At 37.7% G+C, this 15984-nt stretch overlaps 1 protein-coding gene across 2 annotated transcripts in view; it reads right to left on the bottom strand.

Annotated features, from left to right (window-relative positions):
- Slc39a10 (solute carrier family 39 member 10) overlaps positions 1 to 15984 on the bottom strand; it is a 46965-nt gene that overhangs the window by 8242 nt on the left and 22739 nt on the right. For both annotated transcript variants that reach the window (XM_021660606.2, XM_060368355.1), the window contains exons 4-8: positions 7384 to 7553; positions 6191 to 6379; positions 3418 to 3538; positions 2046 to 2414; positions 1205 to 1285 (exon numbers count right to left, since the gene is read on the bottom strand). In XM_021660606.2, the coding sequence (XP_021516281.2) occupies positions 1205 to 1285; positions 2046 to 2414; positions 3418 to 3538; positions 6191 to 6379; positions 7384 to 7553 (930 nt within the window). The remainder of the gene's footprint in view (positions 1 to 1204; positions 1286 to 2045; positions 2415 to 3417; positions 3539 to 6190; positions 6380 to 7383; positions 7554 to 15984) is intronic.

The raw sequence follows: 15984 nt of genomic DNA, 5'->3' as shown, positions 1-15984 counted from the left end.
TGAATAAAAACTAGAAGAAAATTCTACATAAATTTATATAGTGAATGGTCAGCTTTCTTTTGACAATTAAGCACGTTACAGAGAACTGATTCTGAATTAAGTTTAATCTCTGATATACTCGAAGTAGATGGGAAAATGGACAGCACTATACCTTATCTGGGCTGAGTCCAAAAGTATGACTTATTTCTCAAATGGGATTTTCTTGATGCCAAAACACACTACTCAGAATCAGAAAGGGAGCTTTGGCCAAACACAGTGGTACTTGGGAGGTGGGGCGGGTCTGACACAAGTTTCAGATCAGTGTCATTTACACAGAAAGGTCCAGCCCTGCCAGGGCTACACGGTGGGATCCTATCTCAATAAAACAAATCCCCAAACCTCTGCTTTTAGAAAATATAAAAACAAGTATAAAATAAACATAGACGATGGTTATTCACAATGAGAGGAAAGTTGACATTAACAGGAAAATAAGGACCTGAAAAAAAAGTTTGGATCCTGGGATTATAGTACACAACCACAAGCAAGAAAACATTAAAAAAATAGAAAGGAAGAAAAAAGGCCTTCAAACTATTTGAGGGTTCTACTTTATTTAAAAAAAATAATTCTAGAACAACACAAACACATGAAATCGTCCAAACATCTAACTTTATGGCTGAAAAAAGAAATAATTAGAAGTTAAGGATTACTCCAAACCCTCGGGAGTTCCTTAGTGACAGCCAGGACCACTTCCAGTTCTCTAGAGACTATGCACACACCCAAGTCTCTTTAAACAACATTCTGTTTACTATTTGAATAACAATGTGATCTCTCCATCATCTGTGAAGAATATTTTATGTTCCCCTGGTTCAATTTTCAATTATATAATAGCAAACATAACCCTGCTTCTTTAAGAACATCATGTACACACAGATGAAATAAAATAAAAAAGGCTTAATACCATAATCAGGGATTTGAGAAATGATACTTCCTTTTAATTTATGATCACCAACTTAGTCATGTACAACCCTTCCTAACAGTATCACATGAGCACTGACACAGGGAGCAGGTGCCTTCAGTCTTTTATATTGGGATATGCCTGGCTATTGACGGCACTCTAGACTTGTCTGCAGATTTTCCATCTTAACATCTTTGCGGTTTATTGTATTTTACGACTGAGAAAAGCCTAGATTGGAGGGAAAGGCGGTGAGGCTTTTGAGGCTCATACCTAATTCATGTGGTAGTTCATGACAGAAGACGGCTATGGAGGTGCTGATCCCTCCAGTCAGTCCAGCACTGAAAGCGGCCCCTGGAGAAGATGAACACAGAGAACAGTACATGAGCTTCAGGCCTCCTGCTTCTTCCACTCTTGTTAGTGAGATGTTCCTTCTATCTAAACTACTTTCAGAGTACATGTAACTCACCCATCTCACACATCTTGGCTTTTAAATATACATTGGTGTATAAGAGCTTATCCCACTGGGAAAAGTCTGTATTTAGTATCAATATCTGCTACAATTATAAAAAAAATATGGCTTCTGCTTCAGAAATGATCAATAAAATCTAGATGCCAAAGAGAATCTTGTCCTGTTGATATTAACGTTCTAAATTAGTCATTAGTTTACATCACAGCAGCAGCATCCGAAGTTCACATACGTTCTAATGTGTGTCAATTTGCTATGGTGGCTTTTAATGTGAAACTTGTCTTCACTTTCCCAAAGCTGTGAAAACTTTATTAAATCCAAGACTGAAATTACACTAGTCTCTTGTAGCTGTGTCTACATATTTGAAATATGATGTTAAAGTAGTAGTTTCAGTAAGATGACTGCACTTTAATGAGAAAGCAAGTTATTTAAGAAATATACTACAGACAATTGTTTAGCTTCAGAGAACCAAAAACTACTAAAATTTCTTTTTTTTTTTTTACTTCCATATACCATATCCTTTAGAGAAAAATAAATGGCAGTAATGTATTTAAAAACTGTGGGTATATTTTCACCTTATGAACTCAGTAGAAAAAGAAAAGCGTGCTTAAAGAGCAATTGCAACCCTGGCTTCAGGATACTCACCAATGGCTAGCCCGTCACTGAAGTTGTGGATGCCATCTCCCATGATCACCATCCAGGCTATATTGGCTATTCCTGTTTCTTTCAGGTCTGAGCCAGAGTGGCAGGGGCCGTGTGAATGATGGGCGTGTCTGTGGTGCCACTGGTGGTTGTGCTTCCTCAGCACAGCCTTCTCCTTGTCATGGTGGTTATGTGCAGTCACATGGATCTCGTGCTCATGAATGGTGTGTAGTCCATCACTGTGAGAATGATCCATGATTTTCTCCTCCTCCACATTCGGGTAATTTTTAGGAGGGGATTCTTGTTGGCCTTCTATATCTGTCAGTTCAGTCTCGTTAAGTCGATCTTCAGAAACTACCGAGTCATCCGTTCCTACATTAGAATAAAGGATATGCTCATCTAGCAAATGCATTTGTATGTGTTAATCTAAACTGGGCAAAACAGGTTCACCTGTTAACAGATGAACACCACTTAAGTGAATATATCTCCCTAAAGTATTTTAAAAGGCACTCCATCAGAATAATTTTTCTAAAGTCTGTCAGCTAAAATCTAAATAACTTGCCCAAGTCAGTTAACTGACGGCAAAGTTCTCTACATGCTCCACCAATGACAACACCCCTCAGAGATCTCTACCAGATGTTCTGGCCACATCCTTTTTAAAGATAATTTCTAGTAAAGACCTGGATAATTCCCAACTGTCTTCTGGGAGAGTTCCACAGCTAGGAAAGGGTGCCATCTATGCTGAAAACCTGACACGTTGTGGGGAGAGAGAAAAAAATAGGTTAAGAAATCTTTACTTTTTCTCTGAAAACTGTCTGAGATGCATTGATCTGTTAGATAACAGAATGTGGGTTTTAAATACAAGGGCAAGACATTCTCCTTTACCCACAGGGGCAACTTTTCATTTTCCTTCTATAACCAATTACATACGAAGGAAACTGTGTACTGTGAAGAAACAGTACCCGCCACTGCGCATGGTAATCCATGCCTGTGTCCCAGAACTGGGAAGGCTGACACAGGGACTGGAGAGTTCTAACACTGACTCAGAAGACTGCCTCATTCTGTGTTCTGGGTTTGCTACAGAGTGGTCTTGCTAAGTGGCCTAGGCTGCCTCAGCCTCCTAGATGCTGAGATTATGGGTGAGTGCCATCATGCCTGACCTTTCTTTTATTTCAGTCATATATTTTTAAACTAAGAAATGGCAAGTTTTCACTGTTCCTAATATATCTGATCAACACTGGAGTTGACTAAAGTAAACAAATACAGGATACACTCACATTTAAGGAAGAACACATTAGGAAAAGTACAAAGAAAAGAAATTTCAAACACCCTGCATAGAAACAATTTTAAGTTTCTCATTGGAATAGTTGGCTACCGGCAAGGGGCTTGAGTTGCAGCCAATCAGCATCTGGTGTGCTGTTTAACTTATGATCTGAAAGCTTTCTTCCAATAGTTGATTCTTCTGTGCTCTGCTTCATAAACCATTTCTGTTTTCCCTGTTGGGGAGATATTATATTAGTATAAAATATGCAGCAGTAACGAGTAACAATATAGCCCCATTAAGCCCCATCGGAGGCAATGGATGCTAGCAGTAACAGCTTATTGTGTCTTAAATTTATCGTTACATCTTTATTTAATGTAAGTCTATGTGGGCACATGTGCATGTGCACGTTTACACGCCATAATATATGTGTGGAGGTTAGAGGACAAGCTGGGGGAGACTCTTTCCTGCTACCATATGGATCCTGGGTAGAGTTCTCGGGCTGGGCCACAAGCTCCTTTACCCACTGACCTATCTCACTGGCTCAATTTGTCTACTTTTAGAGTGTAGAGAAATTGTAGCAAGGTACTAAACTATGAAAATATGTGAAAATACTGTGTGTAATACTTCTGTAATACGATAAAGTAGCAAAAATAGAATCTCTCACTTCTCTGGATATAGCATGACTGAAAGGGTCAAACCTAAGCTAGAACTCTCAACCTCTAGCTTGCTTCTGAGATGTGCAAGGCTAAGCTTATTAACACAAAATAGGAAACAACTCACCTACAAAATGGAAGCAATCTTGTGAGGATCAAGTAAGGAAACATGCAACAATCACCAATTCTTAAGTGTGCCAATAAAAGCATCCATTCTTCCTTGTGACTTTGTAAGCAGGCACTGAACATACTCTGATCCTCAACTATTTCATGTATTAATTGCTGCCCAGTTAGCCTTGAAATCGTCCCTCTTCACGTAGCAGTGTGCTTTTTGTTACTTAATTTCGTCACTAACTACCACTATTAACACCTCTTCCCATTAACATTTCTGGTTTTCTCAAATGCTGACTTAAGGAAGCATTTACTCCACTGCGGTGAAAATGAGCTCATCCCCTGGGCTGTGCTCATCCCCTGCCTGACATGGCTACTTTCAGTCTCCAAAGATAGGCACTGACCAATTCCTCCTCCCTTGGGTGAGCACCCTGCTGACCTGTAAGGACATGGGTCTATCCCAGGGCTGAGAACTGTGACTGGCCTTGACCAACAGAGTGCAACAGACTCTGTAACACAGTTTTTACTCTAGTCTTGTGCATGTGTGGATATGCATGCATGGGTGTGCTTATGTGGGTGCCTATCTGTAGAGGCCTGAGGTCCGTCCCAGGCATTGTTCCTCAGGAGCCGTCCACCTAGCGTTTTCTATTCTTTTGACACTGGGTCTTTCACCGGCCAGGAACTTGCCTATTAGGCTAGCCTGGTGGGACTACGGCTTTTTCCGCCACGCCCAGCTTGTGCGTAGGTTGGAGAGACTGAACTTGGCTTCTGTTGTATACCAAGCACTTGACTGGCTGTGGTGTCTTCCAAGTGCTTTGTGCTACTTTCCTTATGAATGAGCGTCCTTTTCTTCTAAAACAGAGTAATTTCACATATCAATGGGGTTCAGTTTGGTATTTCAAAACATGCACTGTCTGTACTGACCAAAGCAGGGTAATTACTATTTCCCCTCTTTATCGTTTATGGATGATTAAAAGTCTGTGATCCCCTCTTCACAAACTATCCACCACATTATTCTTAACTACAGTTGTCACCAGGCTCCATGACACACTGGAACGTGTTCTTTCTGAGTTGGGGTTTAGGTCTTCTTACTTTTGTCTTCCCAATCTCTGGAAACCACTGTTCTACATGCAAGTGACAGCTGTCGGTATAAATATATGAGAGTGTGCAGCATTTGCCTTTCTCGGTTTGGCTTATTTTACTTATTGTATTTGCTAGTTCTATGTGTTGGCAAGATTTCACTTTTCCAAGCTGATTTTGTCTCAAGGGAATACATACAAAAATGTGTGTGTGAATCAACAATCACAAACAAACAAAACTATGATTACCCAGAAAAAATTATTTGAAATTAACAAGATAGAAGAAAATTGTAACTCTTGTAAGGAGTAAAGTTTTACTTAATATATAAATATAACACATCGGGACTATCTGTATGTCACTACCTCAAACATACCACTGACTGACTCGTAAGCTGTTCAGGCCACTGTGAACCAACATGAACAGAGTTAACCACAACGAATAATACCAATTTTCTGGGGGACGTTTTCATATGTGAAACATCAGACACAGATAGCTGCATGAAAATCAAGGTTGCTGAGCCATCTTCTCCCAAGTAGGGTATCATTCTTAAGAAAGACTGCTTCCATTATTTCCCCCTCATCATTTTCCTACTGTCTTTGAAGTGAGCCCTATTATCCTGAGCCCTTCTTCCTTTTGGTACTTCTACTACCAATGAGGTAGTTCAGATAAATAAAGTTTTATATGAAATAGTTCATTGTAAGGTAATACAATGAAAGTCACTTAAAACTGTAAAAGACAACTGATAGGATCTGTTTCCATTTACACACACTTATTAAAAAAACTGGTCAATAGCTTTTCCCACTCTACTTAAATCACTAGGTCTGATGAAACACAAGCTATCTCAGACACTGCTGTTCCTTGATTAGAAATGCTAAAGTAAATGTAATGACAAAAAGTAACAAAGATCAGAGGCAAGGAAAAAAAGAAGGATAGAGATGGAATACATACCAAGATCATAATTAAGAGAAACTGTGTGTTCAGAAAGAGATGCTTTTTATTTACACCTGTACCTAAAAAACAAACACGTGAAAAGCACTTACTCTCTGCTGCTTGTAGTGCTTAAACATTCGGATGCAGTGTTCAATGATGAACAGCAAGTAAATGCCTCCTAGTGCAACAAGTCCCTTCAGCACAGCATCATACTCCTCCAAAAACTTCTCAGACTCATGCTCGTGTGAATGACCATGTCCGTGTGAGTGCTGATGACTGTGGTCATGTCCACCTTGAGACTATTACATAATGAAGAACAGAACTGAAATCATTTCAAATTTTGACTATAACATCTTATAGTTTTTACTCTAATTTTAAACTTTTTATTGGTACATAAAAATTGTACAGACTTACTGGGTTACTTGACTATTTTGATACATGCATGTATTATATAATATTCAAGTCATAATAAAGTTCTTAAACATTTATCATTTCTTTATGGTGAAAAAAAACACCTGGTGTCCCCTCTCTCTCTCTCTCTCTCTCTCTCACACACACACACACACACACACAATCTCCTTACCTATACTACAGTCCACCTATCTTCACTTTACCCTCATCTACAATCATTCTACTATGCTATGGGACAGCAGAACTTACATCTCCCAGCTAACTGAGGAAACATGAGACAACCTTCCCCTCCCCCTCCTGCCCTTCACCTTCCTCTCAATTTGACCTTTTACAGGATCCAAGTTTCAGATCCCATACATGAATGTTTTTTAAATCTCAAAGTGCTTCACTGATATTATAAGACAGAGAGTTGCCTTATGGTTAATTTCCTTGGCTTATTGCCCGGAAATATTATACTTCATGATTAAACAAATGCCTCTAAGGGTTAGAAAAATTAATGAATGAAGCCAAAAGAAACAACAAACAGTATTGAATCCTTTGTAAACATAAATTAGTATCACTTAGATCACAAATACTTAGTAAAACAAATCTCTGACTGAGCCAAAGGAGTCCCCCGCTGTGCCCCCTGGCTATAGCACAACCACGGCAACATTTCTTCTAGTGGTTTTCCTAGCGTATATACAAAGATCAGATGACCTGTCCCTCCTGGTCCCGTTTAAAACCCAGGGATTCAATTTATTTGAAAATACTGCAATTACAACTGTGAAAAGTAGAAAAACTTCAACCTGTAAGAACATACAATTACATAAATTGTATTACCATGGTGTGCTCCTCAAGAACACTCAACACTGTATCTTTCTGTGTAACGTTCAGCATTAAAAGGATGTCTTACATGGGGCAGCAGGTGAAGAAGGGCGTCTCCACTCATTGTTCCTACAGCTAGTGCAACAAGGAGCGTGAGAAGGAATTTGAAGCATCCTTGGTTGATGATGGGAACCAAAATCACACCCAGCAAGGAAAGCAGGCTAATGACAGTGATAGAAATGATGCCACAGATCCACGCTGCAGGGAAACAGTCAGCGTTAGTCCAACAGCACAGAGGGACGTTCTAAAGAACAAACAGGAGATAGGCAAGTCCAGGAGACACATCATTTTACCTAGACCATATATAAGAAACTTTATGACATCACTGTGCTTCAAAGCAAAAGAGCCAATATGAACACCTAAAGAAACTGAGATCAAGTCACACACAGTGCCCACCACAGTCTACACTAGAATTGTTACTTCAAATGATATTAGCCACTACCCAAACAGTAATGCTTCTTTTCACCGTTTAAAAGCAGAGCATAAATAAGTTATCTAACAATATAGTTATAAAAATCTCCTATATCAAGTGAAGCATTTATTTATTATATCACAATTGAAAGTTTTGCTAACACAATGTTTTAAAAACTTAATAAATCTGCTGCAAATGGAAGTATATTCACATGCTCAACAAAACAGTATCACTACCTGTAGCTTTACTGTTAGAAGTAATTATCTCAGCTAGGTGTGAAAGCATACTCTTGTAATCTTTGCTACTCAAGAGGCTGAGGTGAGAGAACTGCAAGTTCAAATCTAGACTTAGCAATTTAGCAAGACCTAAAAATGGCGGGAAAATATCTTAGTGGTACTTGTCAGCATACATGAGGACCTGTATTACAAAAGCATGTACATGAGTGTAGAAATGATGCTAAGATGTGCAGTAATGCTCAACTTTACCAAAACAATTGCATTCATCTATTGTGCATGGTAGTCAGCATTCCATGACATGAATCAGTGGACAGTGTCAAAATGACAGTAATTCCTCATTTGCTAAATTAGCTAACAGAACTAATACAACAGGCCACTTATCACTAATGGCCTACTGTGTGCCTTACTCCCTAACAGATAACTACTCTCAGATAACAACGGGAAAGTGAGATGACCGAAGACCACAGCATAAAAATACCATAGGGATGAGGTCATGACACTAGACAGATTCAAATTTCCAATTCTTGCAGACACTTTGAAGCTATAAAGGAAGAAAAACCTAGTTCCTTTCCAAAAATCTTAGGTCAGAGAAACATTACAGAAGCAACATGGTTGCTGAAACACCGTTTAAAGGGAGATCCTCCATCTGATGTTATTCTAGGACATTGAGGACAGTCCCAGGTTAAAAGCTAATTTAATAATGATAACAAAGCCACTGTACCGATTCACTGGTGATACAATGAAATCTATGAAAGAGCCTGGCAGTGTCGAGGGGTCAGAGAAGGGGCCTCAATTAATTTTACACCAGAGGTGTCAAATTGTTAGTTACCTAACAAAGTAGCTAATCCAACAAACATTTGCTAAAACCACAAAGCTCTCCCTAGCTTTAATCATATCCATGGGATAGGGAAAGATTAAAGAAAAACTTTACTTTTGACTAAATGGTAGAAAGCAATGTTAATAACAAGAACATCATGGAGTCAAAAATGTCTTCTACAGTAATGCCTGACTTCCCCTTTCCAAATACATTAGCATTCTTAGCTGGCAATCTAGAAGCAATTTATCTCAAAACAGTGACTGCAAAAAAACTTCAATAAAGAATATGAAGGGAGAAGCAGTAATCTAATTAGGAAAACAAATAATCTATATTCCAAAACCCTATGTAAGGTAGTGAATGTATTGTAAGTGTATATCCTTACTAATGTAAATGTGAGGGTTAATACTGTCAACATATGACCCAATGTACATAATATACCAAGTAAACCACCTTGACACTGCTAACTTCCTAATTGTCAGAAATGTACATTAATCAGAATTATTCTAAACAAAAAAATCATGATTATTAAAACTACTTAATATCAGCATTTTATTTCTATGCTACAATGTCCAAGAAAATTCACACATAAAAGTAAAGACGCTAAATTAAAGTTCATTACTTACAAAAACAATCTAGTTGGGTAAGCTTGTTATCCATGTTTTTTCCCCCTCAGGTTACCTTATATATATTACATTCTATGTGTTCATTTTGGACTATGAAGATGTTTGTAAAAGAAAAAAATTTCTAAATTTTAATTTATAGAAAATTACATTTATTTAATGTATTATAAATTTAAGATAATTAACCATTCACACAATGTGACACAGAAAATTAATAAAATATTAGTACTGGAAGCATATTTAAATTTTAAACTTATAACATTTTGAAATTTCAGGCCATATTAAAACAGCATATATATTAACTAGCATATTAAAAAAAATCTACTCAGAGACTTGAGGTAAATAGTGTAATGTCAAAGCACTAACCATTCATCAGGCCCTGAGTTTAAACCTAGTATGAAGAAAAAATAAAAAATTAAAATACTACCTAAGCAATAAACTTAAAAGGAATATTATCTTAAGCAAATATTTCTAAAATCCTCATGTTAACATCTGCCTTCGAGTATCTAGGATATGAAAAAGGTCTAAGAAACATTCTGTTAATTCACAAAAATTATAATGTTCTGCAATGACAATTTGAAATTGTTGGTCAGCTATCCAAAGGTCAAGTAGTCAAAGTCATAAAACCTAACTCAATAAAAGTCAAATTTTCAATATGCTAATGGATGCAGTACATATACTATAAATGAGAATCAGCCACCAGAGAGTAACACACACAAATAATCATGTACATCTGGGGAATTGTGTGAGTTCATATGTAATATCTATGATAATTACATCTCTTTCCCTCCAGAAAGAAAATCTAGTCTAAGAGGAAGAAATGGTTTAAAAAGGAAATCTCAGCCAGGTGTAGTGGTATACCCCTAAAATCCAAGCACTCAGGGAGGCAGGGACAGGTAGAACACTGTGAGTTCAAGGCTAGCCTGGTCTACAAAGAGTCTAGGATAGCCAAGGCTACTACTTCAAAAAACCAAAAAGAGGGAAGCTCACTTACGTGTATACAACCTAGAACCCCTGCTCAAATGTAGCCCATGGTAGTCCAGTATCCAAGTGGGTTCCTTAGGAAGGGGAACAGGGACTATTTCTGATATGAACTCAATGGTTGGCTCTTTGACCGCCTCCCCCGACCCTCCCAGGGAGGAGCAGCCTTGCTAGGCCACAGGAGGACACGGAAGCCAGTCCTGAAGATACCTGATAAACTAGGGTCAGATGGAAGGAGAGGAGGACCTCCCCTATCAGTGGACTTGGAAAGGGGCAGGGAGGAGATGAGGAAGGGAGGGTGGGCTCGAGAGGGAATGAGGGAGGGGGCTATAGCTGGGATACAAAGTAAATAACCTGTGATTAATATAAAAAAATTATTTTAAAAAAAGAAAATCGTTTGCACGTGAGATATGACACCTGAAAGTCAAGAAGTATAATATCACAAAAGGCATTCCATAAATCACTCCAGAGTCATGACTTCCCAATCTAAAGGGTACTATCCCCACCGTACCTCAAAGGGTACAACATCTACCCAGACTAACTCAATGATACCCCTGAAGATTATTAAAGAAAAGATTATGCTGAAAGCTGTTCCTTTGAATGACATGTTAATACAAAACTCAAATCCACTAAAAATTATTCAGAGGTTTTGGTGGCTTTCTGTTTATATGGAAAATGTTTGTCAATTACCTAATCATTGACTACCAACTGAAATTTAAAATAAAAGATCTGAATAAATAAAATTAAAATTATATGTAACTTTGAACATTTATTTACCATTTTAAAAGTTTCTATTTCTTCAATTAGGAAAATATATAGTATGCTTCTATATAAATATTTTAGAGGGTATCTTCAAAAGACTATTTTTTGTTTGTGTTTTTGAAAAAGGGTTTCACTATATAGCCTTAGCTGGTTTGGAACTCTCACAGATCTGCTGCCTGGGGCTCTAGAGAGCTGAGAGTAAAGGCACCATATCCAACTAACAAAATCTTTAAAACACATTACCAACTATAGAGTGAAAACAAGTTTCAATTGGCTAATTCTCTGGTGAGGCAATTAATGGCTTGGGACAACACCATGGCTTATCTCTTTCATATAAACCTTGTCTTTGCTTAACAACGATGGAGATGAAAACACCTGCTGACAAGGGTATGGAGAAATTAGAATTTTTGCATACGAATGGAAGACAAACACTGTAACCAGTGTGGAGAACTGTTTGGCAATTCCTCAAAAAGCTAAATACAGATAAGCTGTACAAACCAGGAATTCAGGAATACGTATATCTATTCTCAACATAACTGGTCAGGGCCCGAACTATTATTAACAGGTCGACACACACAATGGAACTCCATTAAAATGAATGCAGCCTAAAAACATTATAAAATAGGCCAGATAAAAACCCCAAATACTGCCTAATTCTGTTTATATGATGTATCTAGAACAGTTAAAATTTGTAAAAAGAAAGTAAATTTGATCTTATAATGGGCTGGAAGAAGTGAAAATGTGAAGTTAATGCTTAATGGTTATTTATGTAGGGTGATAAAAGTTTTAAATAATAGTGGTTGGAATATAATAATGTAAAAATGAATTACATAGTTAAAACACGTTAAAGGGGCATTCTGGGAAGACAGAAGAGTAGAAAACACAAGGAATCTGTCCCCATAACACTGGCAAGATCTCTGATCTACTACTTTGAAGCTCTGTTGTCTTCATAATGCATATATTTTCAAAGGGAAGACTTGATGGCACAATGTGGTTTAGTTGATCAATGTGAGCTCTTAGAGCTGGGGTGGCCACTTATCCCCCACCCCTTGCTGCTCAGCATGCTGACATGGTATTCCTGACAAGGTATACACTCAAACAACCTACCCAAAGCAGACACAAGGTGGGCAAAAAGAAAACCCAGTACTAGAGATCTGTAGCCACTGTCTGTGATCACAAAGTTCAGACAAAAAGACAAATGGTCACTGTTAAACCTCCTCATCATTGCCAGCAGCATTCCTCAAGGACTTAGGTATTGTTATGAGTCTGTTTAATACCAATGAATTGTACACGTAATAACTAAGATCAAAGTGTTCTACTTTATGTTAACATTAAAAAGGGAAGAAAAAATTTCCCATTTTATTGGCTTAACTTTTAAAAGTTGTAATAAAATATCTACCATAAAATTAGCAATTTTAAAAAGTCAAATTAAACATGGAGCCGGGGTAGTGGAGCACACCTTTAATGCCATAACTTGGAGAGGCAGGCGGATCTCTATGCATTCCAGCCCAGCCTGGTCTACAAAGAGAGTCCAGGACAGCTACGGCTACACAGGGAAAACCCACAAACAAACCAAAGAACCAAAACAAAAGAAAAGTAAACATAGGAGCTGGGGAGTTGCCTCAGAAGCACAAAATTGCAGAGGACAGGCAGGGCTGGCCAGAACATGGTCAGAGATGGGACGGTGAGAAGACAACTAGCCCGTCCTCTAACTTTTACATACTGCTCCCTTCATACATCTCAGCCAAGGGTTTTACACATCACTGTGTTTTACTTACTAAAGGAGGCTACAAACAAAAACAGATGATAGGTAAGAAAAATTAAGCATAATTATGTCTGAAAGAAGAAATGTTAACTGTTAATTTAAATGACAGCCTTTGAATTTTGAGCTAATTATGATAAAGATGAAGACATATGTAACTTCATAAAATATCACGATGCACCCACACTTACTTCAAGGCCACTAGACATAAGCAGTAACATTAACAATCTAACTACCACAAATTACCATGTGTCTGACAGTCTAAGAAATAATTAAGTCAGACAGGGGCTAGAAAATGGGCTCAGTGCCTAAAGCACTTGCTGCCCTTGTTGAGGAGGACCTGGTTCAATTCCCAGCACCCACATGCTGGTTCACAACCACCTGGAACGTTCTAGGGGGATTCGGTGCCCTATTCTGGCCTCTGAGGGCACGAGGCATGCACATGGGTACACACACACACACACAAATACACAGGCAAAACACTCATTCACACTTAAAAAAAAGAAATAAATAAAAAATGAGAGCACCCCTCTACAGATGACAACTATTCCTAACAACTGTGTCATTGACAGAACCAGAACAACCATTCCCATGTATGTGTACTAATACAAACTTCCTCTTTTAAGTATTTTCAAAAACAATCTCAGTTTTTTTACTACTATAAATTTAAGTGTACTTTTTCTAGCCACTTAGTAATCTTTCTCACAAAAAACCAATTCTTTTGACCTACATTCAGTTTTGAATATGCTGTATTTAGAAATACCTCTCTAGGTTGTTCACAGACTTTCAGATTACATAAGATCCCAAGTTTCTAAATACACCAGAGAAAGAGGCAAAGCAATTTTTTTTTCTATTTCTAACCAAACTACTGTGCATTTCTAATCACAATGTATTTGGTATGAAACAAAGTAAAGCACAGCTGGGAAGGCATCTTTCAGAGAACTCATACCTGACAAGCAATATGAAAACTATTAAGTCCAATTAGCAAATGTTTTCTTTATTTGTACCCAAGATACCATATGTAATAAAAAGAACTAAGTGTCTGAAGCAAGCTTCACTTATTCCGCAAATTGGGTTGCTTAAAACGTTAAAGGTCTTCATGCTTAGTTATTCACCAAGTCCTTTCCTCATTACCAGGAGAGAAAATGCATTCTTTTAAAAAGAAGCGCTCATCTGTGGAAACTTTCTAATTAACTTGGTGCAAAGCATGTGCAAGATGGCAGTTTTCTACACTGTTTCAGCATTTTAATTGGCAGAAAATGCTTAGCAGCCTATTCACGACCCCCCGGTAATTAAGCTAGGGCCAACTCTACGACTAGATGAGCCAATCTTGTGAAACAAACGATTTCTACCATGCATACTATTCAGGGTATTTGGTTTACAGCAGTCTTTGAACAAAGTTAATGAGGTAGTAGCTGAGTCACTATGGGAGATTTATATAAAACAAGTTAACCTTTCTTAATGGTGCAGTAGTCATTAAAAATAATTACTAGCGGGGCATTCTCTCTAACAATTATTAACATCTATCAGGACATAATTAATTCAAGCTGCATTTCTGACAATGCTAAAAAACCACCTGCAAACAACTAATCAATATTCACTATTTGTAACATACTTGTTTTCAAAGCAAGCACAATTTCCTCTAAGGCTTTCAAATTGAATAAGCTGTAACTTCCAGTATTACTAGTTACATAGCTGTCGACAGCTTTATTTCAATATATGGATTATGGCAATATTACAACATAAACAACACTAATTAAAAGGCCTAATCTACCACTGGCATACAAACAAAGAACTGGAATTGTTTTTAGAATCCTTCAAAATAAAAACACTATTAATTTTAACTTTAGATGAAACAAACATTAGTTTCCATTTCTCCCTGTACAGAAAAAGTACATTTTATTTTCAATTAAGCTTAATCTGATTTTCTTTCTGTGGCGGTAAGGACAGTCACTCAGATGAATGAGGTTAAGAAAGAAGACAAAATATATCTTTTCCACCAGGAATGTTCAAATTTAATTGTGGACTCAGTCTGTCTCTACTCTTCTTACATGGGTTAAGGAGCCTGAGCATTTTCCTTCTCTCCCCTTTCTTAAAGATGTCTCACCATGTAGACCACGCTGGCTTTGGATCCAGTCACCTGTGTCTGCCTTCTAAGGTCTCTGATTACAGGCCTGTGTTCAACATCCAGTTCTTTAGCCCATTCTTGAGGATGTTTCTCAGCAACTGATCAACACTTAGAAGCACAGTTACACCAATACTTTCTACAACTTTCTTCTTAGGTCTAAAAACATGCTGGCTGTTACTTATAACTGTATCTACCTCCTTACTGTGCTCTCATTTGCATTCTAATAAAGCATTAAGGTCCAATTCAGTAAGGAGCAGGAACCGCAGCAGTAGAGTGAGGATTAGGACTATAAACATTACATGGAGAATCTACAGTTCACACTGCAGTGCCTCAAACTTGAAAGCTATGTGAACTTGAGCAAAACACTTCTCTAACCCTCATAAAACAAAGACAAGAAAGTGTCTCTCTTGAGTTAATAAATCAGTCAGGAACAGTAGCACAAGCTGTGGTCACAGCTACATAGAAGGCTGAAGCATAATTACCCTAGCCCACGTTTTCAAGGCCAGCCTGAGTGACTGTGAATCACAATTCAACTCAAGAATGAGTGAATGAGTGAGTGAATGAACGAATGAATGCAATCTCTTTGTGTAAGTGTTCAATATAATACATAGAGACATCCCAATCATTGTGGCCTATTATAATTAATTTATCTAGTCTAAGGTTATTTTTTCATTGGGGAAAAAAATTAACCAGAACTAGAAGTGCTGGCACTGAGAAGACTGACTTACGTTAAGAGACCATTTCGTTTAATTTGCTGTAGTCTAAGAGGTAAGACCTGTGTGTATCCCAAATGGAATTCTTACAAATGAGAATGAGACATTCCTAAATGTGTCTACTTTATCACTATGCAATAAAATGTAAAACAATCCTATCCGTTACCACGCTAGAATTCAATTTTTATACATATCCAT

Source organism: Meriones unguiculatus, chromosome 15, assembly GCF_030254825.1.
Source record: "Meriones unguiculatus strain TT.TT164.6M chromosome 15, Bangor_MerUng_6.1, whole genome shotgun sequence".
Taxonomy (NCBI): domain Eukaryota; kingdom Metazoa; phylum Chordata; class Mammalia; order Rodentia; family Muridae; genus Meriones; species Meriones unguiculatus.
Note: the sequence above shows the minus strand (reverse complement) of the source record. Positions and strands in the feature narration are given on the sequence as shown.